Source organism: Benincasa hispida, chromosome 4 (assembly GCF_027475165.1).
Source record: "Benincasa hispida cultivar pf3 chromosome 4, pf3_genome.v1.1, whole genome shotgun sequence".
NCBI lineage: Eukaryota > Viridiplantae > Streptophyta > Magnoliopsida > Cucurbitales > Cucurbitaceae > Benincasa > Benincasa hispida.
In genome coordinates, this window is record NC_143481.1 from 69,611,708 (window position 1) to 69,635,583 (window position 23,876).

Sequence of the window (23,876 nt, forward strand, 5' to 3'; positions counted from 1 at the left end):
TAGTAAGGTTTTAAGAGACATATTTCACACACACACACATATATATAATGAGTATCTAAGGAGGAGTATTATAAATATTACAAATTATGTGTAAAATAGATACCCATTCTTAGTGGCAAACGCCAAATGTCACTCACTCTACACCCCATGTATGTTACCATGTGTCTTGTAAATACTCATTTAGTATCCAAATAAACCACCTCGTACTTGTCATTTTGCCTATAAATAGAGACGTTTGATGGAACTTGTAAGATACACATCAGTGAAAATTCAAAGAAAGTGGAGAAATTTCTTGTTTTATTATATATTATTATTATATTATATTTTTTCCATATCTACGTATTGGTTGTGGGTCGTTCTATTCATCAAATTCACACCATTATATTATAAATTTATATTCGGTAAGATTTTTATAAGGTTTGAAAAGTATTTTATTTTATTCTAGGGAAAAATTGGAAAACGAAGCTCAATATTGTACAGGTACACCGAACACGAAGCATCGGCACAAACATGGTCTATGAATCCTCGAAGAAGAAGAACCAACGGTGATCAGCACCAATTCCCGAACAAATCCACTGCCATCATCCCCGCCAACCTCGAGAAATATGGGTAAGTCAGAAGGTCCCAATCCGCCTCCGCCACCCTATGCCAAAGTTCACCCCTCAAATGATCCCGACGTTGATCACAATTCATATTCTCTCGAGAAATTCAGACTTTATGAAACCAGAGCGGTAACCTCTGCACTTCCACTCTGTCTTTTTATTTAGTATTTTCTATCATTAGAAAGCACAAATGCAATTCCTTTACGGGTCTTTTTGACACAACTATGTCCCTCTTTCTCCATTTCCCAGGTCGCCTTGAGGAAATTAGTCCAAAATATAATTGATTGCCTGAGTAGTGTGTCAAAACAATAGTTTAATTTTTTTAGGTTGTTCTTCTGTATTTCTCATAACCCTGACCTTTAATTTCAGTAGAACGAGTTAAGCCATTAATTCTAACCAGCATGAAAAGCCGATTGTTCCCCGGTTTTAATTTTATTTTATTGCATCATGTTTTCCTAAGCAGAGGTATTATCTAATTGGGAGCGATCGCTACAAGAAATTCTTCCGAGTGTTGAAGATAGATCGGTCGGAACCATCAGAACTCAATATCAGTGAAGACCCGGTAGTGTATTCCCTGCAAGAAATCAGGAACCTCCGTCAGCGAATTGCTGAAGGGAATCGTGCTACAGGGGGTTTAAACCCGGTTACAAAGGCTTTCGGTATTGCAGGTTGATGTTGGTTCTGCTTTTATGTGCCAATTCAGCCTCGAATCTCTTCGCACTTTCCTAAAATTTTGTGTATTTAATGCTTGTAGGTTGTATTAAATGTTTGGAGTCATATTATTTGATTTTGGTTACCAAGCGTCGGCAAATTGGATGTATATGCGGTCATGCAATATATGGTATAGATGAAACCCAATTGATTACAGTTCCACACGTCTCAGTTCAGACTGATGTAGCACATTCTAAAACTGAGCTGAGGTAAGTCGTTGTACTTGTCTCATACTGTCTCAAGCATGTAACCTTTTCTGAATCACTTGCCTTGTCTGTTTGTTGTTTGATGTAAGAAGAATGGGGCTAGTTGGGTAATTGGGTAAAAATATAGGTTAATTCCTTTTTTACCCTACTTGTATTCAAACTCTAATAGGAGTCTTTCCCCTTATCCACAATCAAGAAAACCTTAAAAAAGAAAGGGCAGATTCTTCAAGAACGTCAAAGATGTTAGAGGTTGGTATCGCCATAGCCATACTTCGTTGAACAAGTTTATTTTATTTCTTAATTGTTTCACTTTTCTTTTTCTTTTTCTTCTTTAAAAAAACTCGATGACGAGTTTTCTTTTTGAAGAGGTAGAATGATGTAAGAAGAAGAATGAGGCTATTTGGGTAATTGTGTAAAAGTCTATGTTAATTCTCTTTTTATCCCTACTTGTATTTAAACTCTATAAATATGAGTTTCTCCCCTCATGTGTGGATAATAATGAATAATATTTCTACTCCAAGAATTTTCTGAGATTCTTAGTCTACGAATCTACATCATTGTTTCTTCAATTTGATTCAAGTTTGGTTTTCGGAAAGTTATGTCTTAGTTCTCTCAATGGAAGTCAGGAGTTGCTGCATTCATGATACTTATTTTTGTAGTTGACATGAAGAGGATGGGTTTTTTTAGAAGACATGAACTAGAAACAGATTATTTGCCTTTCTATCTCCCTTCTTCGTTGGTTTGAAGATGGTTTGGTTGAGCTTTTTCATTCTTCAGTTCAGTCCTTTTAGAAGAAAGATAGAGATAATTTTGGTCATTTAGTTTTATTAGGTTATTGGAATTTCACACTTTGTTTGGATGGTTCTTTGAATATGTTGTGTGGCCTAGCACTGGAGGAAGGTAGTTGATTCACGTTCCTCCTGGTTTTGATAAAAAAAGGTTGGCTGGTATTTTGAGAAATGATAAGAGAGTTTCTCAATAAGTTTGAAGAGATGAAGTAGTTAAAGTTCAATCCTCACTCTTGTTTGATGGAAAATGAATGGTCCTCTGAGATTTTGCATAAACGTAATTAAAAAATGAGAAGCTTTGCAGATATGGTTTGCCAACATCTTAAGCCAGGGTAGATTAGCGATCTTTTTTTTTTTTGAAAAGGAAACAAACTTTTTATTAATTCATAAAAAGAAAGTACAAGAGATGTGTACTTGAATAGGATCGATACAAGATACGGGATCAGGAGATGCACCCGGGCATCTCAACTAGGTTGACACCCCCTTAGCGTCCTCATCATATCCATAGAACTTAGACAAAGACGGAAAATATAAAGCTTACAGAACAATGAGAAAACAGAGAAAATGCCCTCTTTTTGATGGCCAAAATACAAACTAAGAGAGAAACAAGAGAATCATAAAATAAATCTAGCTACTTGAGTCTTCAAAATTGGGAAGTGTTGATCCTTCTCCTTAAACCATGTTCAAACTGGGAAGATGAATGTTTGCCAATTCAAACTTATGTCTTGAAGTGAGTAGGCTTCAAAGTGCTTTGAAAGAGAACACCATTGAGAAGCATTAAGTTTGGCGGCCTCATAGCGGAAGAACCAAGTGTGTTCTTTATCTTGAAAGATTCTTTGATTTCTTTCGAACCAAATTTCAACTAATATTGCTTTTACTGCATTGCACCAAATCAGATTTGGGGCTTTTTTGAGGATAGGACCAGTGAGCAACTGCTGAACATTCTGTTTACAAGTAAAGTCGAACACCCAACTGATGTTGAATGATTTAAAAAGGACTAACCAACAATTTCTTGCAAAGGAACAATCAAAGAACAAGTGTTGTAAGTCTTCCCCTGCTGATTTACATAAAACACATTGGTTCGGAGAAATAAAATGGGAGGGCAGCTTGTGTTGCAGAACTGATGCACTGTTTAAGGATCCAAACAGCAAGATCCAAATTGTAATGTTCACTCTTCGAGGGCTATTGGTCTTCCACAAAGCTTTTAAAAGGTGGGTGTCAATAGGTGAGGCCAAGGCAAGATGGTTAGACAATGATTTTACCGTGAATGAACCACCTGTTTCTAAAGACCAAGATCGAGAGTTAGGTCTGGAAGAAGGCTTTATGCTGGAAATCAAGGAAAGTAATGTCTGAAATTCATGTATTTCTTCTTCTTTCAAAAGTCTTCTGAAGGGTAGAGACCAAGAGAGTGATTGTGAATCCCAATGGTCCATAATAGAACCATTTTGGTTGGAAGCAACTCTAAATAAAGAGGGAAAACTGAGTTTAAGGGGTGAATTACCAGCCCAAGAGTCGTGCCAAAAAGCAAATCTACTACCATTTCCCAGTTTTAGGACAGCCAAGGCTTCTACTTTCAACCGTTGATGAGTCTGTCCGTGTTCCTATTTTTAAGAAGTCATTTTTCTAGGTTTGAAAAGAGAGTGGGGTTTTGGATTTGAAACTTGATTCCATTCTTATTGATTCTATGACAAAATTTCGGTGGACAAAATTTCAAATTCATGATTGATGAAGAATTTTCGGTGGAAATTGTTGATTCTATGCTAGCTGTTAATGGAATGTCTGAAAAATTTGAAATTCTAGAGGAAATTCCGCACGTTCTTATGTTGCATGATTAGGGAGGAATAAAGAGGTCTTTGGAGATATCAAAATAAAAAGACAGAAAATCCTTAATAGAATAGAGGAGATTGATTTGAAGGAGGTGGAGGGTCTCATGATTTCTTTCTGATAGATCAAGAATAGATTGAAATAGGAAATTTCTCCTTATTATTGATGGATCCCCTCCCTCTCGAGATATTTTGACTATTTCAGATTAGTTCTGCTATGGAGCTACGTGTTCTGTTTACGCGCTACAAGACAAGTCGAGACTCTCTTTTGAAAGTGAGATCACCACTGGATTGAAAGAGGAGAGGGACTGCCTCCGAGGGGAGTTTGCTGATGTGGTTAGGAAGGAGAACATTAGCTAGAGCCAGATGATAAAAGTGAAATGGACTAAGGAGGGGGATTGTAGCTCTGCCTTCTTCCAGGTCCTTTAATCAAGGGCAATGGGGATAGTACGCATAGTGATAAGGAGGTGGAGGAGGAGATCTTGTCAGTGTTTGCTGACTTGTATAGCCTTCTCGTCTTGCCAAAACCGTTTGTTCAAGGTATTGATGGAAAGACCAACTGAAGCCTTCAACTAGTTTTGCGGATATAGTAAGAGGTAAAAAACCCAAGGCATATCCATCATCACCACCCTTGTCTTAACATACTAGTCTGATAAATAGTTCAAAACAGAGCACCCTTCATGTTCTGGCTCTCAAAAAACAGAGCAAGGCAAAGTTTTGGACCAAAAAAAATCAAGAAGTACTTAAAGAAGATTTCAGCAACTTATGGGTAGTCTTAAGGCTATTCGAATCCAATCAATGGCCGGAAGTTTCTAAGGTAATTAAGACTTGGTCCAATTCTAATGTTATCATTAACCCTTTATCAGCAGAATATGCTCTACTTAAATTGGAAAAAGGAAATCTGGAAGTCTTAATAGAACAACCGGGAAGATGGCAAAGAGTAGGGCATTTACACCTGAAATTCGAAAGATGGAACAAATCTCTCCACAACCGACCAAGATCAATAAAAGGATATGGAGGGTGGATATCCATTAAAAACCTGCCTTTGGATTATTAGTGGAAGCAAACATTTGAAGCAATAGGTGCTTATTTTGGAGGACTAGAAGCCATTGCAATTGAAACATTAAATCTACTCAATGTGGCTGAAGCAAAGATTAAAGTCAAGAAGAATATTTGTAGTTTTCTGCCAGCAACCATAAAAATATCAGAGGAAAACAGAGGTAATATATTTCTACACTTTGGGGATATAGAGTTCTTGGATCCTCCAAGAAAAGCTAAGAGAATTCTGAATGAAAATGACTTCCACAACCCGGTTGACTTAGCTCGTTTAAACCAGGTTAAGATCGATGAAGGCTTAAACCATTCAAGTGCGGGTGAAGATTGGTCCTTTCTTGATACAGCAGTAGATCACACGAATTTTGCAAGGAATCCCCTGTTTTCAAAAGTATTGATGAATCCTCTAGATGCAAACAATGTCAGATCGTCGGAAAAGATAGGCCAGGGGACATACTTTTCGGAAAAAGGTGGAGGCAGCTTGCCGGAAAAAATGGTTGGCCAATCAGAAGTCACTCTGTCCGAAGTCCATAACCGGTTAGGTGTGAACAAGTGGAGAGAGAAGGAAGAGAATTCATTAAGAAGAGAGAAGGAAGAGAATTTAATGAGCAGTGAGGCAATAGAAACCCAAATCTCTCCTATGGGAAGCCCAACAGCCATTCCCTCGATTATGCCATCAGTCACCCATTTATTTATTACCAAAACACCTCATCTATAAGCCCTCCTAAAGTAATTATTCCGGAAAAAAGCCAAAGACCTGAGTTAGGCTGGCGGTTCAAATTCCTTGGAAGGACAGGAAATTAATTTGACTGTCTTAAACCTCTCACCTTCAGATCTACCTGGCCCCACAGTGAAAAAACTACTAGCATTTCGGGAGAAAGACCAACCACTCTGCGTGAAAACATATCCCAGCTCGACAGTAAACAAAATTTCATTTGGAAAGTCGAGGAAGTTGAAGCATCACCCTCGATTAAAAGTAAATGGCTGCTCAGATGATACCAAAGAGACACCTACATTAAAATCAGAAGAGGAAGAGCCTTCCCCTGTTCAGTTTACCTCCCCGGAAGTTGCTAATTCCTTGAAGATTTTGGAAGGAGATTCAGAGGCCCTCTATAGCCGAAGCTCTCACCTTCTCAAACCATTTCCCAAATACTTCGAAAGAAGAAGAAGCTCCACTGTTAAAACATGGTCTTTAATTGCAAATTCTGATTTGTTGGAAGATTGTTGCGCTCGGGTGCAAATCCCTCTTGACAAGTTAGAAAGGTCAGTAAATCCTCCCCTTTTTCCTTTTTCAGTCACTCCTCAGTTGGGTAAAAACTTAGATCCTTCTTTCCTTTATGTGCAAGGATCTCCTATCTTTGATTCTAGAAAGCTACCACAAGACTTTGATGAAGTCTCAATCGCTAGTGTCAGCAGTGAAGACCTAGACTTTGAGGATCATAATTTGAAATTCAAGGGCTTAGAAGATCAAGAAGATGCCATATTAAACCTGAATCTGCTTTTCCATAATGAGGAGGTACAAGATTCAGAAACTTTAATCCCTCCAACCCTTGCCGAATTACCCCAAGAGCTCAACTCTTTCTTAAATATTTGTGACATTGTCTTGGTATAATCAGATTGTCTATTGCCCTTTTGATATTGTTCTGATATAAAATTAGTAAATGAAGATCATCTCATGGAATATTAGGGGCCTTGGAGATAAAACTAAAAGATTAGTTATAAAAAAACTACTGAGGAAAATAAATTCGGATGTTGTTCTACTCCAAGAATAAAAAAAGGACAGCTTCGACCTCCCTTTCATAAAAAGCATTTGGAGTTCTAAGGAGGTGGGCTGGGCATTTTTAGATTCACAAGGAAGATCAGGGGGCATTCTTTCTTTGTGGGATGAAAGCAAGATTGTAGTTTTGGAGGTCTTCAAGGCAGAATTCTCATTAACATTAAAGTGCAGCACCATTTGTAAGAAATTATGCTGGATTTCCAATGTATATGGACCAAACAGTCCTAGTGAAAGAAGAAATTATGCTGGATGCCTAAAAAGTGATTTCAGCCATTGAAAGAATCATCAGAAACTTTTTTTGGGAAGGCTTTAAAGGGGGAAAGATAAATCATTTAACAAAGTGGGAGCTAGTCTCTAAGAAACAAGCAGATGGGGGACTCGGAATTGGAGGTTTAAAAGCTAAAAGCGTGGCCTTACTAGCCAAATGGGGTTGGAGGTTTCTAAAAGAGCAACCCTCCCTTTGGAGTCAAGTTATTTTGAGTATCCATGGTAGCAGTCAATTTGGTTGGCACACTTCTGGCAAGGTCCATTGCAGTCTTCGAAGCCCTTGGATAAATATCTCAAGATCTTGGTTGAATATTGAGAAGCTGACAGACTTTAAAATAGGGAATGGAACCAGAATTACATTTTGGCAAGACCCTTTGGCTGGATTTTTTTCAGTTAAAAGACAGATTTCCTTCCCTTTTTGGCTTAACATCACTTCCCAACAGTTCAGTATCACACTTTTGGGATTATCACACCTCCTCATGGACTCTAAACTTCAGAAGAGACCTAAAAGATGAGATTTTAGAGTTCCAATGGTTAAGCAAAAATTATCCAATAGGGAAGACACTCGCATTTGGTCCCTTGAAAAAAATGGCTCTTTCTCAGTTAAATCACTGGTTAATCACCTTTCTGAGACCACCCCAATTTCAGCCAGCCTTCACAAGATCCTTTGGAAGTCCAACAGCCATCGGAGAGTTAATATAACAGTTTGGAACCCTAAATTGTTCCTCGGTGCTGCAAAAAAAACTGCTTTGCTATTCTATCTCCCCCAATTGGTGTGTCCTTTGTAAGTCAGCTGAAGAAGACCTTCAACACTTATTCTTTGGTTGCTGTTTTGCCTTCAACTGCTGGAAAGAATTCCTTAATTGCTTCAACACTTCTTGGGTCTTTGATATTTCTTTTAGAAGCAATGTACAACAATTACTTTCAGGTCCTATCCTGAAGAAATACTCCCAATTTACTATGGATTAATGGGGTAAAAGCAGTGCTGGTTGAAATCTGGTTTGAAAGAAATCAAAGAGTGTTCAATGGGAAGGAAACTCCTTGGTTTGCTCGCTTTGAGGCGGCAAAACTCAATGCCTCTCTTTGGTGCTCCCTTTCTAATTGCTTTGAAGCCTATTCTTTGCAAGACAAGCTTAAATTGGCAGCCTTTCTTTCAAATGGAAGACTAGCCGAAGCACCGGTGATAGAGACAACAGCTCTCTTTCATTAGTATTCTTAACTATCTTAACTTCTTTGATGTAATTTAGATCTTTGTAGCTTAGTTCTTTACATCGTTCGTTTGCAAAGATTTTCCTTGTATTGTCTCATTAGACTGCTCTTCTATTAGCCTTTGATGGCTTTATCTCTATGTTGGATAGATGAGGATGCTATGGGGGTGTCAACCTAGTTGAGATGCCCGGGTGCACCTACTGATCCTTTGGTTTCTTGTTTGGTTCTTTGTATTCGCCTTTATTATCAAAGTACTTATCTCCTGTACTATTTTTATTGATTAATAAAGGCTGTTTCCTTTTCAAAAAAAAAAAGTGCTCCTGCTTCAAGGAGAATTGAGAAGTGGTCTGAACATAACCTTGCCATTCTTAATACTCTAGTATTTGCAAAAAGATCATCCCAATTATTGGTGATCAAGAATCTGTCTAGGAGTGAACAAGAAGCTGTGGGACCTTCTCTTGACCATGTAAACTGGACATTACTAAGGGGGATTTCCATTAGCTTTGCTGAATCAATGAATTTAAACTTTTTCATCCCTTTTTTTGGTCTCCCTGTTGAAAACCTTTCTTGAATCCTTCTTGTGATGTTGAAATCTCCTCCTATACACCAAGATTCGCAGCAATATCCTGAAAGTGAGTATAATTCTGACCATATATGCTTTCTTTCTTTGTAGTCAGTGGGACCATAAACATTCGAAACCCAGCTTGTTTTCTTAATTCCGACCATATATACTTTGAATTCCTTCTTGGTTTCTTGGATTAGGACCAAATATGGATTGGTTTTCTTGATGAGTCTTCTTACTGCCAATCTTTTTTAGGCATCGCCCAAGCCTCTTGTATTCCATGAAATAATTTTCATGAAGAACTCTTGGAATTAACCCAAGATCACAGGTCACAATATTCCACTATTGAAGTCAAGTTGCTGGGAATAACTTCTTTGTCCATGGGCTTAATGGAAGGGAGGATGTTACTAACCAATTTGAGATCCTCTTCTGATTGAAAGAGGTAGGGCAGATCATGTTGTTGGTCCTTACCGAAATAATCCTCTTCTTGGAGGAGTTCAGGAGCAGTGCTATCATCCTCATCACTGCTTATGCTAAGCAAAGAATCTTCATTAATTTTTGATAGCGGCTTGAAAGGGTTCAGATATAACTCGAGAAAAAGCCACACTTGAGACTCCGACTTTGAAATCATGAAAAGAGAATGAGTAAGTTTCGAGGGGAGGAGGAACTGACTTGTTGATTGGGCTGGAGGGTATTTGCACCTTAATACAACAATTTTCCAAAAGGTCTGTGTTTATCATGGAAGTCCAATCATTTCGAAAAGAGGTTTTCTTCCTTGTGAAATGTTTTTTGAAAGGTTTCAGAAGTGAATGCTTGCTTACGTTGTTTGGAAGATGACCAGAGGAAGGAGAGATTTTGGCGTCGATAGAGTCTTTTGGTAATAATAAATCATTAACTTGGAGAGGGGGAGCCGAAAAAGACTCTTGGACTTCCTTGTTGATTGATATTGAAATTACCGCGGTGGGATCCAAAGTTTCAGGGCACGAGGGGGCTGCTTCAGTCGAAAGATCTTTCTGCCTGTCCATGGCTAATGAAACGCCACTATTAGATTTTTTAGACTGTTGGAATTCCTCTGAAAAAGTGCTGTTATTCTGGCTTTTATTTGAAATAAAATGAGTTGCGGCTGGTGGAGTAACCGTAAGCATATCTGTTGGACTTCCCCTGAAAAAAGTTAAAGCATCTATTGGCTCCTCCTCGTTAATTGTACTTCCTTCTCTCTTCTTAAAGACAACTCTTCCTTCTCTCTTTTCGATTCTGATTGAAACTCAGCAGCCCTTTCTTCCGGTGGACTGACTGCTTTTTCTTCCATCTGAAAAGTCCCCTGAAACGACTTTTTTGGCAAAGAAGACCCCTGAACCTCCTTATCCGAAGTACTGTTAATTTTATCCTTCACCTGCATCATCAAAGACTTTGAAAACAGGGGATTTCTAGAGAAATTCAAATGATTGGCTGCTGTTTTTAGGAAGGACCATTCTTCAGACTCATTTGAATTCAATAACCCTTCATCGAACATAACTTGATTCATACGAGCCATATCTACTGGATTTGAGAGGTCCTTCTCATTAAAAAACTTCTTAACCTTGTCCGGAGGATCCAGAAACTCAATATCACCAAAGTGTAAAATTATACTTCCCCTGTTTTCCTTTGAAATTTCAAGGGTTGCTGGCAAAAATCCAAATAGATTCTTCTTTACTTGAATTCTAGCTTCAGCCACATTGAGAAGATATGTTTCATTAATTCGATGGTAAGTTATGTTTCCTCATCAAATTTTTTTCTCCATCTACACTGTTTTTACACACGATGACACAACTGTGTATATATGCAAACTGAAAGAGGTGGAATGTCAATTCCCCCCACCCCCTTTTTGTGCTACTGTTCTATTCCAGCTCATTGATTTAATATTGGGACCCATATAGTCAAATGAATAGTATTTGTTACTGTGTTTATTTGCAGGTATAAAAAACTTTTATCCAGTGTGGATTTGACAAAAGATTTTTTCTATAGCTATACCTATCCAATAATGCAAAGTTTGCAAAAGAATGCTATGTCAACTGCTGCAGAAGGAATGCCATATGACAACATTTTTGTCTGGAATGCTTATTTGACTCGAGCAATTCGATTGCGATGCAATAATACTGCATGGACCATAGCATTAGTTCATGGGCATTTCAAGCAGGTATGAAAATGCAACTCCTTGCTCTTAACCTCTTTTGTGTGTTGTGCAATTTCATTATCTTTAATGTAGTTAGTTTGAAGACCTATTTTTATATCGTCCCTCTCCCTCACAATTTTCTGTTATTTGTTGTATTATTTTCTTTTTTTTTTGATAACAAATTACATTGACGTAGGAAATTTGCCCAGGAGTTACAAAAAATTTCTCCAATTGATCAAAAGGTATGAAAGAGAATAAGAGCTATAGAAAGTTGTACACCTGCACCGTGTCATAGCAAGGAAAGTAATGTGTAAAAAAGTCTATAAATAGTGTTTCCCTTATCATTGGGCAGATGTTGATCGAGTTGTATGTTTGGTTGAATTTAGATCGTACTCCTTTAGTTTTATTGGATATGATGAGGGTGCTAAGGAGGTGTCAACCTAGTTGAGATGCTTGGGTGCATCTCCTGATCCTTAGGTTCCTTTGTTTCAGTATATTGTAATTTGAGCATTAGTCTCATTTCATTATCTTAATGAAGAGGCTTGTTTCCTGTTTAAAAAAAAACTGTTACTGTATTAAGAGCCCTGTGAATAATCTCCCAGAGGAAAAATTTAACCTTCTTTTGGTAAGAGTCCTTTTAAATCTCCCTGTGTAAAGGGATGGTATCGTCGGTCATGCAAATGCTCAACTCATGGGCCAGATTTTTGACGGAAAAAATACCCTTTGAATCCGTTTTCCAAAACCAACAGTCTTTGTGTGATGTAAGATGAACTCTGTTAATGCTGTCCATTAGAGTAATCCAATCTTCGACCTCTTCATCATTAAAGTTCCCCCTATATTGTAGAATCCAACCCCGTTATTCAGTCCAAGCAAGAAATTTTTATGAGTAGATAGTGCATAGAGACGAGGGAATTGGACAATGAGTATAGTTTCCCCGGTCCATTGATCAAGCCAGAATAAAGTATTAGCACCGTTCCCCACTTTAATGGAAACCCTATCATGTATAAGGTTCAGATGTAGCATAATGTCTCTCCATGGTCCTTTAAGATGGTGGGGAAGCTGTTTGGCCATGCTTTCAGTGGGGAGAACCCATATCAAGCATCGATAATCTGTCCCTAAAGGGAGTCATCTTCATGGAAGTATCTCCAAATCCATTTGGCCTAGGGGTGTTTTTGTAATTTATCATGCACCTAAGCTTTCTACTTGTCTATTTATTTGAGCAGTTTTCTTGTAATCAGTGTATCGGAATAATAATAAAAAATCAGTCATCTATCGTGGTTTGTTCTCCCTGTTCTAGGGTTTTCCACATAAAGAATCTGTGTCCCTTTTTTCTCTTTTTCATCATGGTATCAATGGTGACGAAACCCTAACCATCACTGACGAGAATCAGCCACAGTCTTCTTCAGCAACCTTTGTCGGAATCAATGGAGCTGCGAATGTCGACATTAATGCAGAGATACAGGCAGCCGTCAAAAGGTATCTCCAAACCGTGCTGCCATAGCTCCTTCAGCTGACGGCTCCAGCCGTCCAGCCGATCGAGACCAGCGTCGATCTAGACCAATCGATCGCCGCGGCACTTCTGTCAACCGACCTCGTTCCAGCCGAGTCCTCTCGCCGCTCGCAGCCAATCAATCTCGCCCAGCAGCCGACGCTCCTCTTGCTTGCAGTCGAGTCCTCCTGCTCGAACCCGATCGGTTTCGTCCAGCAGTCGATGCTCCCCCGCTTGCAACCGAGTCCTCCCACTCGAGCCAACCGGTTTTGCCCAACAGTTGCCGGCCTTGAGCCAGTTGATCGGTGTTGGTTCTCTGCAATGGCGTCGAGATGCCTCCTTCGATCAACATACTCCAGTCGCGCCAAGCAACAGTGGCGCAACTTATGACCCAAATGAGGTCCAACGTCAATTTGACCATCTTCAGGAGAAGATTGCAGATTTTGAAACAGTTCTTGGCACAAACCTGCAAACAGTCCAACTAGAGTTCTCCACTAACCTACCATTGTATTCTGAGAATCCGGTAAATTCTTTCCCTTTTTTATCCACAACAAATTTTCTGTCTGGAAACTCTGCAGGATTTATTATTGGAGAAAAGTTGAATGGCTAAAACTATTTTTCCTAGTCGCAATCAATCAGAATGGTTTTGGAAGGATGTCATAAATTCGGGTACTTGACGGGAGAGATATCGAAACTAGGGCCAGGTGACCCTCAAGAACGTATCTGGAAAGGAGAGTCTTCTTTGTTGCGATCAGTTCTGGTTAACAGCATGAAACCCTATATTGGTAAGCCGTTACTCCATGTTGCAACCGTCAGAGACATTTGGGATGTTGTACAGAAGTTATATTAAAAAAGACAGAATGCATCTCAATTATTACGCAAGAAGGCCCATGAGTGTAAACAAGGATCGATGGATGTGACATCCTATTTTAACAAATTATCCCTACTGTGGCAGGAAATGGACTTGTAACTAATAGAGTGTATGACTTCCTAGCTGGGTTGAATTCAAAGTTCGATGCTGTTCGGAGTCAGATATTGGGCCAACGTCCTATACCTTCCCTCATGAAAGTATGTTAAGAGATACGTTTAGAAAAGAACAAATTGAGTGCCATGAACAATCTAGTAATCACATCAACAGATGCTGTTGCATTTGCTACGAAGTCTTCTGGGTTTGACAGTGATAAGCAGAGTAATAGACTCCCTCCTGTCTGTTAGCACTGCAAGAAGCCTTGGCATATGAAAGATCAGTGTTGGAAGCCGCATGGGAGACCTCCAAATAGCAAATGACATCAGTCACATGACAAATCAAACCTTGGATGTGCTCTTGTGAGTGACTTGACAAGTGGAAACCTTCAGACTTAATCTCCAGCAGATGGCCAAGATAATTCGAGTGCTGTTCGAGTCAGTGCTATTGCGCAATCAGGTACGGTTTAGCCCTTTGGCTTGCTTAGTGTTCATGGTAAAAAACCCTGGATTGTTGACTCAGGAGCTACAAATCATTTAATTGGCTCATCTGACCAGTTTACTTCATACTGTCCGAGTGCTGGTAATGAAAGGATTAGGATCGCAGATGGGTCATTTGCTCCTATTGAAGGAAAATGCCATCTTTCTCCGTTTGAGGGTTTAGTGTTGCGTGATGTGTTACATGTTCCCAAGATTTCATATAATTTATTATCTGTCAGCAAAATTACAAGAGATCCGAGTTGTCAGGCTGTTTTCTCACTCGACTCTGTTTTATTTCAGGATATGAGCTCGGGGACGATGATTGGCACTGCCCAGCATGATAGGGGACTCTACTTCCTGACTGAAGATATTTCCTCTAGAGATTGTTATAGGACTAGTTTCATTTCTTTGAATTTTTCTACTTCTGAGAGTGATTTTATGTTATGACATTTCCGCCTTGGGCATCCCAATTTTTGTACATGAAATATTTGTTCCTGCATTTGTTTCGTGATATTAATATCTCTTCCTTAAACTGTGATGTGTGTATCTGGACCAAACAGAGTCGTGTCTCTTTTTACTCTCAGCCTTACAAACCATCTATTTCATTCTTATCCACAATGATGTTTGGGGTCCCTCACCAATCACCACTTCTATAGGTAAACGTTGGTTTGTCATCTTTATCGACGGCCACACTCGGCTTACTTCGGTTTTCCTTCTTACTGAGAAGTCCGAGGTATTATCTGTGTTCCAGCAATTCTATGCCATTGTGGAAATCCAGTTTAACACGAAAATCGTAATTCTATGAAGTGACAATGGGCATGAGTTTTTTAACAACTCTTTTCGGGATTTCCTTGCTTCCAAGAGAATTGTCCACCAAAGCTCTTTTGCCTACACTCCTCAGCAGAATGGGGTGGCCGAACGGAGAAATCGACATTTGGTGGAAGTCACTCATTCTCTCATGCTGTCCACCTCCCTTCTGTCCTTCTTATGGGGGGATGCTATTCTTACTGCTGCACATTTAATTAATCGCATGCGCGTGTTCTAAACTTCCACAATCCCCTTGATCGTTTTAAAGAGTCGTATCCAACCACCCGCCTTATCTCTGATGTGCCTCTCCGGGTTTTTGGTTGCGTTGTCTTTGTTCATACCCACGGGCCAAATCGCACGAAGTTTACCCCTCGTGCTTAGAAATGTGTATTTATTGGGTATCCTCCCCACCAACGTGGATATAAATGTTACCACCCACCTTCTCGAAAATATTTCGTTTCCATGGATGTTACCTTTCTTGAGGATCAGCCGTTCTTCCCTATTAGTCATCTTCAGGGGGAGAATTCTAGTGAAGAGACTAATTGGTCCACTTATTCGGTGCCCTTAGAGTTGTCTTCTGAACCTGAACCTGTCCTGTCTGTCCTTCCCACCAATCAAGTCCCGTGGATAACATACTATAGGAAGAATCTCAAGAAGGAAACAGTGCCACCTGTCGCTTCTCCGGCTCCGGTCCATGAGTTTGACCCAGCATCAGCTCCAGGTATTTGTATTCCTGCCACTAATGATATTGGTACTTGTGCTGAGACTAATACTTGCAGAGAGGGTAAAGATGAAAAAAGTGTTGACGGGGCTGCCAAGGACACCATGGGAGATGTAGAGACAGCTGAAAATAACAGTGCTGAGGAAACGACTCCAGAGAATGAAAGTGGTATGAGTAAAGATGAATGTGTGAAAGGTCCTTTAGAAGATGAACCCCAAGAGCAGACAACCAAATATGGTGAAAAACTAGACAATGTGGAGAGTAATGACGTTTCTTTTGATCTTCCCATTGCCTTGAGGAAAGGCACTAGATCATGTACAAAGTATCCTATGCACAGTTACATGATGTATAGTAACCTGTTACCCGAGTTCAAGGCTCTTACTACCAGTCTAGATACAATGATGATACCAAGTAGCATACATGTAGCAATGGAGACTCCTGAATGGAAGGCTGCAGTTATGGAAGAAATGAGGGCTTTTGAGAAAAATGAGACGTGGGATCAGGTTGTTCTCTCCGAGGGACACAAGACGGTTGGATGCAAATCGGTCTTTACCATAAAATACAAGTCTGATGGGACGATTAATACCAGGCTAGACTGGTTGCCAAAGGGTTTACTCAGACCTTTGGAATAGACTACTCTGAAACCTTCTCTCCTGTGGCCAAGCTTAATACTGTCCGGGTGTTGTTATTAGTAGCAGTGAACAAAGATTGGCCTTTTCATCAACTAGATGTAAAAAATGCGTTTCTTAATGGGGATTGGAAGAGGAAGTCTACATGAGTCCTCCTCCGAGATTCGAGAGTCAGTTTAAGCACTGGGCCTGCAGAATGAGAAAGTCGCTTTATGGGTTAAAATAGTCCTCGTGGGCTTGGTTTGACAAATTCACTACTTCTGTAAAATCCCAAGGGTATAATCAAGGGCACTCAGACCACACGTTGTTTACAAAGAAGTCAGTTTTAGGGAGAATTGCGGTCCTCATTGTTTATGTTAATGACATAGTTTTATCTGGTGATACTACTGAGATTATGAGACTAAAAAAGAAATGGCCGAGGAGTTCGAGATTAAAGACCTTGGAAAGCTGAGGTACTTTCTCGGGATGGAAGTTGCTTGATCAAAAGAGGGTATTTCAGTGTCTCAACGGACTCTTGACTTACTTAAAGAGACAGGTATGACCGGGTGTAAACCTATTGACATCCTTGTGGAATATAATGCAAAACTTATTAATATGGATGATAGAGTTCCCGTCAACAAAGAGAGATATTAGCGACTAGTTGGGAAATTAATTTACTTATCCCATACTAGACCTGATATATCTTATGTGGTGAGTGTTGTCAATCAATTTATGCAAGCTCCCTACGAGGAACATATGACGGCTGTTGAGCGTATTTTAAGATATCTGAAGACAACTCCTGGTAAGGGCTTGATGTTCAGGAAGTTTGATAAACGCTGCATTGAAGCTTACACTGATTCTGACTAGGCAGGTTTTGTTGTTGACAGAAAATCAATGTCAACGAGGGTGTGCAACTTACGATGGGGCGTGCGCATGCATGCGCCGTTCGCCAGGCGATGGCGTATGCGATGGACGCCTACCCTATGCGACCAGATGACCTTTCTACCTTCCAATACGAATTTCTTACTCCGCACTTCTCCAAATGAAATGGCAGCATATCTTTTAACTGTGTAAGAAGAATGGGGAAGACCAACAACACCTATTTTTTAACTGCTTTTATGCACAAAGTTGCTGGTTTTCGCTCTTCAATATCTTCAATTTGAGCTGGTCCTTTGGAGCAGATTTTAGCCTAAATGTGCAGCAGTTGTTGATAGGGCCGGCTGTCAAGAAATCGCACCAGATTCTGTGGGTCAATGTTGTCAAGGTTGTGTTAATTGAATTATGGTTTGAACGGAACCAAAGAGTCTTCCAAGACAAGGAAACCCCGTGGTTCTCAAGATTTGAAGCTGCCAAGTTGAAAGCCTCTCTTTGGTGCTCCCTCTCAAAATCCTTTGCAGCATACTCTAGCCGGGAAATCAGTCTAAATTGGCATTCATTCCTTTCTCCAGCTTTCTGAAGTTCTCATTGCTTTGTTTTTAGTTGTCTTTTGTTGTCTCTTGTTACGATTTTCCAGTTTCTCTCTTTATCATTTCAAGTATTGTTTCCCATTATATCGCTTAATTCAAAGGCTTTTCTAGAGTTAGGATGTGATGAGGGGTGCTAAGGGGGTGTCAACCTAGTTGAGATGCCCGGGTGCACTTGCTGATCCTTATGAATTCCTTGTAAATTGAGCATTAGTCTCACTTCATTTTCTTAATGAATAAAGAGACTTGTTTCCTTTCAAAAAAAAAAAAAGAAGAAATGGCAGCATAGGATGACCTAGTACACTCACCTATCAACACTTCTACACTGGTTTTGCTTGATTTGCACGAGTGGTTTGTGAGAGCTAAGGTCCCCCAGACGTCCTATTTATAGCTGTCCCAAAACCATCAATGCTCGACACATCTCCATCCTTGCATGTCTAGTTGCCTTCAGCATGCATGTACCAGCGCATCAACTTTGACACCTCCTTGCATGCTAGCTTAGGTGTCTTCTTCTTGACTAGGCCACCGCATAGCCTTCTTTTGAAGTGTCATTCCCACCTTTGCATGCTCTACCAAGTGCCCACCTCATCCTTGGTTTAGCCAAGGATTCACTTGGTTCAGCCACATGCCCCAATTTGCTGTCAACTCGAACTTGCTCCCTAAGCTTACCTACTCAACACATGCCACCCCTTCTTTGGCCACATAGCCTTACTTAGACGCATCCCCCACTCGGCCAACGCCTTACTTCAATGCTTCCGTTGCGACCAATGCCTAAGGTTGACGCCTAGCCCTACTTTGCACCTACCTTGTCTAGCTAACACATATCAACGCATGCTCAAGCCTCCTTGCCTAAGGTCACCTCGCTCTTTGCCGTGCGCGTCCACTTGCCCTTCTAACCTCCACATGGACTTGACTAACGCATTGCTTCAACGTAAGGGCCAACCCTTAGCGATGCCCTCACCTTCCTGCCCAACTTGCACTCATTGACCTCAAAATACTCAGGTCACCACCCATCTCATCAAAACCCTCAACACATGGCTCCCATCTTTGACCATACTTATCCACATTTTTTTTAGCATCCAAAAGTTCCATTCCCAATACTTGGAAGTGTTTTCCTCCTCCTCTAATGATCCTCAAGCTTTCTCCTTGGAATATTAGCTTATACTTGGTCTTCTTTAATATCTAAGTTTGGAAGTTTGAATACTCATGAAAAGCTTAAGTGGAAGTTCCCTAATTGGTCTCTCTCTCCTTCCATGTGCCTTCTTTGTCTTAAGGGGATGGAGACCGCACTGTGATTTTGTGTCTAGAGGTTGGAATAGTCTTCTTACCATGTTTGGGGTGGTTAGTCGTCTCCTTTAGAAGATTGACGGCTGGTTTATGGATGGCCTGAATGGTGGAAACTTTTGTGGTAAAGGAAGAATTCTATGACGATGTGCGACTCGTGCACTTCTGTGGCATTTGTGGAATGAACGGAATAGTAGGTTGTTTGATTCTTTTTGGGCTCAGGTTCAGAATACCACCTCTTGGTGGTGTACAAATTATACTAAATTATTTTGTAATCATAGCCTTCTTATGATTTTAAACAATTGGAGGACTCTTCTTGTTTGATTTTTTTTTTGCGCCGCCCCCCCTCTTGATTTAATTCAATTCTCTGTTTCTTACATACATACATACATACATACATATATATATAAAATTTGTGTGGATACACAACCGCGAATCCATTTCCTCCAAGTGTTGCCGAAACCTTTGCTTTTCAAGACAAGATCAAGAAAGTCCCAATCGACCTTATCATAGGCCTTTCCAATATCAAGTTTAACCACAAACCCCTGTTTCTTTCTGTTGGAACAGTCATTCACCACTTCATTTGCAATCAATGATGAATTGAGAATTTGTCTACCCTCCACAAAAGCAGATTGGTAATGCGTGATGGTGGGGAGGACTTTTTCGAGATTTTTGGATAAGACTCTAGCAATAACCTTGTAAAGACATGTGGTGAGACTAATTGGTAATGCGGTGAGCACAGAGCGAACTATTCTTTCGCCTTTTGTTGTAGTATCAGTATATTATTATGTTAATTCCTTTAAAAAATTTAGATGAATGGTTTATTGTTTGCTAGTTGTTAACTTGTGGTTATATTTGTTGCTGATCTATCATATTAGCTACGCCTACACTAACATTCATTTATCATATCAACTGCTTTAATTTTCATTGCTATTTTGGTACTAGTTGCTGTGTCAGATTGATTATCTCCATCAAATTTAGAATTCAAGGATACTGTTGTACAACCTATAGAACAAATCTTGTTCAAGTAAGATTTTTAGAAAAATATTTGAGGAGGTTTGGAAGTTTAGCCTCAACTAGCCACACTTCTGAAAACTTTAATCCTTTCCTTATGTTATTCCTTGCAAGGGGAGGAGCTCAATTCCATTGGTGAGCTTTGGCTTATTTTTTTTTAGAAGTTTGGTTCTTTAGTTGGGAAGGAAGAAAACTTATGGTTTTTTGTGGGTTCATTTTTTGTCATATGCTTTGGGATTTATTATTATGTTTATTTTTAAGTTTAATGTCTTTTTTATTTGTCTTGTAATTCTGATTATGCTATGTCTTTTTTTGTGTTAGAGTCCTGTTCAGTTATTAGTATGCGCATATGTCCTAATATGAATCTTAATATGTGCAGGTTAGACTATCGATCTTTGGAAGAGACTTCACTATCACTCTGATTTCTCGGCGTTCTCGACACTTTGCAGGGACACGGTATAGTTTTGCTTGAAAGTGTCATATATGTAGTTATATATTGGGATAAGAAACAAAGAGAGAACATTAGAAAACAATAGCATGACCCCAGCCAACAACCTAAAGGACTAAGGAACAGGAGTCCCTTATACACAAAAGGTAAAAGGAGCATTAAACAAAAGCATTCCAAATGGACCATGTCAAGGGTGCCTTCTTTGAATTCCTTGAATCTCCTCTGATTGACAGCTTTCTGGTTATAGGAAGAAGTCATCTCCAAATGCTCAGCTAGTTCTCTATGTAGCCGTGCCTACACACTTGGCCATTACTTCGGTCTCTTGACTGAATATAAGGAAGATTAGCCAAATCCATCGTAAGTCTAAGGCATTTAGTATACAGCCTCAAATAGTGACTTTACTTTGGTCTGGTTCCTCATGTGGTTGTAAGCAGACTCAACTTGAGGCAAAATTAAGTCCCACTACTTTGGCTTATCACCTTCCAAGCACCAAATTAAATTGCCCTAAACTCTATAGGTCACTTCCATTTGTCCGTTAGTCTGAGGGTGGCTAGTAGTGCTAAATGCAAGTTGGTATGTAACTTTTTCCACAATGTTTTTTTGGAAGTAGCTTAGGAACTTAACATCCCAATCAGACTATTGATTTTGGAATCACACGCAATTGAACAACTTCTTTATAAAGAGATTAGCAACAAAAATGGCATCTGAGGTCTTTTTGTACAAGGTTTACAACAAGTACTGTGTCATACCCACATTGAGTTTTAGGAAGACCAAGGATGAAATCCATGGACAAATTCTCCCAATGGCCTTCAGGAATTGGACGTGGAGTGTAAAAAATATGTTGACTTTAAGAGCGTAAAAAATCCCATGAAACAATTGAGGACAATATTCTTCTTGTTGGATATCTCTTATTTTGGTTGGCAGTATTAGAAATAAGTACCTTTAATGTTCGTGATTTTTTCTAAAATTACAGTTACTTAAAAAGAGGAGTGAATGATCGGGGACGAGTTGCAAATGATGTTGAAACAGAGCAGATCATTCTTGATGAAAAAGCTGGTTCATGCAGGGGAAAAATGAGTTCTGTTGTGCAGATGCGGGGTTCAATTCCTCTCTTTTGGTCTCAAGAAGCTTCTAAATTTAGCCCAAAGCCAGATATTATCTGTAAGAATATCATTATCATGATTTTTCTCATATGTATTTGGTTAAATTAAATGGCTAAACTGGGCTTGCAGTTGTTTTTCCTTTTTCTTTCGAAGAAACAAATTTCATTTGTAAGCATGTTCCACAGTCCCGACTAAGAACCTATCAAATAAAAATGATTGGTAGATACCCAAAAAATATGAAAATTTTATATACGATGAAAATGATGTTTAAACATATATATATTTTTGAAACAGACGAACTTTTCAACGAAAAGAGGTTAATGCTCGAATTAGTTTAAACATATTATCAAGAGGTTTTTAAAACTTGCATGAAGAAGAAACAAAATCTAGTTGGTGCCGAAAAACTTCAAAGTCCTACTTTATCCCAAAATTTATTCTCTTCCTCTCGAGCCAAAGAATCCAACGAAAAGCTTTCATAAATCCTTAACCTACTTTCTCTGCAAGGCCCCCTGAATTGATCCTCTACTTTATGAAGCTCCTTGGAAATCAAAAAGTCCAAGGAAAATAAACATAGTCCTTTGGATAATGGTTTTTGGATCCCTAAACTGCTCAAGTTGTTGCAAAAGAAGCTTGCCTCCCACTACCTCTCCCCCAATATGTGTGCTTTGTGTAAAAAGAACAGGAAAGACCTACAGCACCTATTTATCGACTGCTTTTATGCACAAAGCTGCTGGTTTTCGCTCTTCAATATCTTCAATTTGTGCTGGTCCTTTGGACCCAATTTTAGCCTAAATGTGCAGCAGTTGTTGATAGGGCCGGTTCTCAAGAAATCACACCAGATTTTGTGGGTCAATGCTCTGTTAAGGCTGTGTTAGCTGAATTATGGTTTGAACGGAACCAAAGAGTCTTCCAAGACAAGGAAACCCCCTGGTTCTCAAGATTTGAAGCTGCCAAGTTGAAAGCCTCTCTTTGGTGCTCCCTCTCAAGCCCCTTTGCAGCATACTCTAGTCAGGAAATCAGTCTAAATTGGCATTCATTCCTTTCTCCAGCTTTCTGAAGATCTCATTGCTTCATTTTTAGTTGTCTTTTTGTTATGATTTTCCAGTCTCTCTCTTTACATTTCAAGTTTGTATGGCTTAATTTAAAGGCTTTTCTAGAGTTAGGATGTGATGAGGGGTGCTAAGGGGGTGTCAACCTAGTTGAGATGCTTGGGTGCACCTGCTGATCCTTGTGAATTCCTTGTAAATTGAGCATTAGTCTCTCTTCATTTTCTTAATGAATAAAGAGACTTGTTTCCTTTTCAAAAAAAAAAAAAAAAGCCCAGAAGGTCTTAGATTCTTTTCTAAAAGAATGGCTAACAAGCATAAAAGATGACAGCAACTTGAATGATCTTGGAAATGATGTTTGGGACCCAAAAGAAATTAGCACAGTTTGCCAAAACCGTTAGTTTAGGAGTAGGCAATGAAATGGTAATCTTAAATTTCTTCTTCAGTTATGCTCATTAAGTACTATTTCAGTGGAAATAACAGTTTGAATATCTACTTTTGTTCCTATGTTTGGTGTTAATAGTCATAGAATTAATTCATCGTTTTTCTTTTTAAAATTTTTGATAGGAGACAATTTCATTGATGAATTGTTGTATGAAGTTACAAAAGAAGGGGGAAGAGAGATCCCTAATCCAAAGTAGTCGCAATAAACTTCTCCAATTGGACAAAATAGAGGAAAGAATAAACTTTTTTTTCTTGAAGAAAAAACTTCTCACTACAAAACGAATAAAAGTTTAGGAGAGAAACTATTAAAAAGCGAAAAAAAGAAAAGATATGGACAAGTACAACCAAATATAGATAAACTCTCAGACAACTTCGACCGACGAGCCTTCTTCAGCTACTGAAAAACAGAGGCTACTACAAAACTACCAAAGAAACCCAAAAAATGACCACCAACCAACAAAAGACCAACAAAGAGCAAACAAAAACTCATCAACAATGCACAAACTTAAAATCCGATGAAAGAAACTTTTGATGAACCAACACCAAGGAACTTGAAAAGAAATTCTCCTTACAATCTAAAACCTTCCAACATGGGAATGAAACAAAGCCCAACAAGTAATATTAAGCAGCCACCATTTCAAACTTCCAAAAACAGAGAACCAACTACCCTTTATAAAGCAACACCAAAAAAAGTACTCCCATGACCTCTAATGTAGTACCCCAATGATGCCCACCTTACAACTCACAAAAGAAGGAGAATTGCTAAAAGATCTTGAAAGATATGAGGTTAGTGGGAAAACTTACTAGATATAGCCTATTTATTGAGTATTGTGAGCCTGTATATGTCTTGTCCTAC

The 23,876-nt window shown here is 39.2% G+C and overlaps 1 protein-coding gene across 3 annotated transcripts in view; it reads left to right on the top strand.

Annotated features, from left to right (window-relative positions):
* Nucleotides 1–414: 414 nt before the first annotated feature.
* The window catches only part of ATSAC1 (Phosphoinositide phosphatase family protein), an 84,487-nt gene continuing 61,025 nt past the window's right edge, over nucleotides 415–23,876 (top strand). For all 3 annotated transcript variants that reach the window (XR_016529042.1, XM_090312699.1, XM_090312700.1), the window contains exons 1-6: nucleotides 415–731; nucleotides 1,066–1,270; nucleotides 1,357–1,522; nucleotides 10,952–11,174; nucleotides 20,359–20,435; nucleotides 21,401–21,588. Coding sequence is in view for 2 of the 3 variants with exons in the window: in XM_090312699.1 (XP_090168825.1) it covers nucleotides 606–731; nucleotides 1,066–1,270; nucleotides 1,357–1,522; nucleotides 10,952–11,174; nucleotides 20,359–20,435; nucleotides 21,401–21,588 (985 nt within the window). In the remaining variant the exon portion in view is untranslated. The remainder of the gene's footprint in view (nucleotides 732–1,065; nucleotides 1,271–1,356; nucleotides 1,523–10,951; nucleotides 11,175–20,358; nucleotides 20,436–21,400; nucleotides 21,589–23,876) is intronic.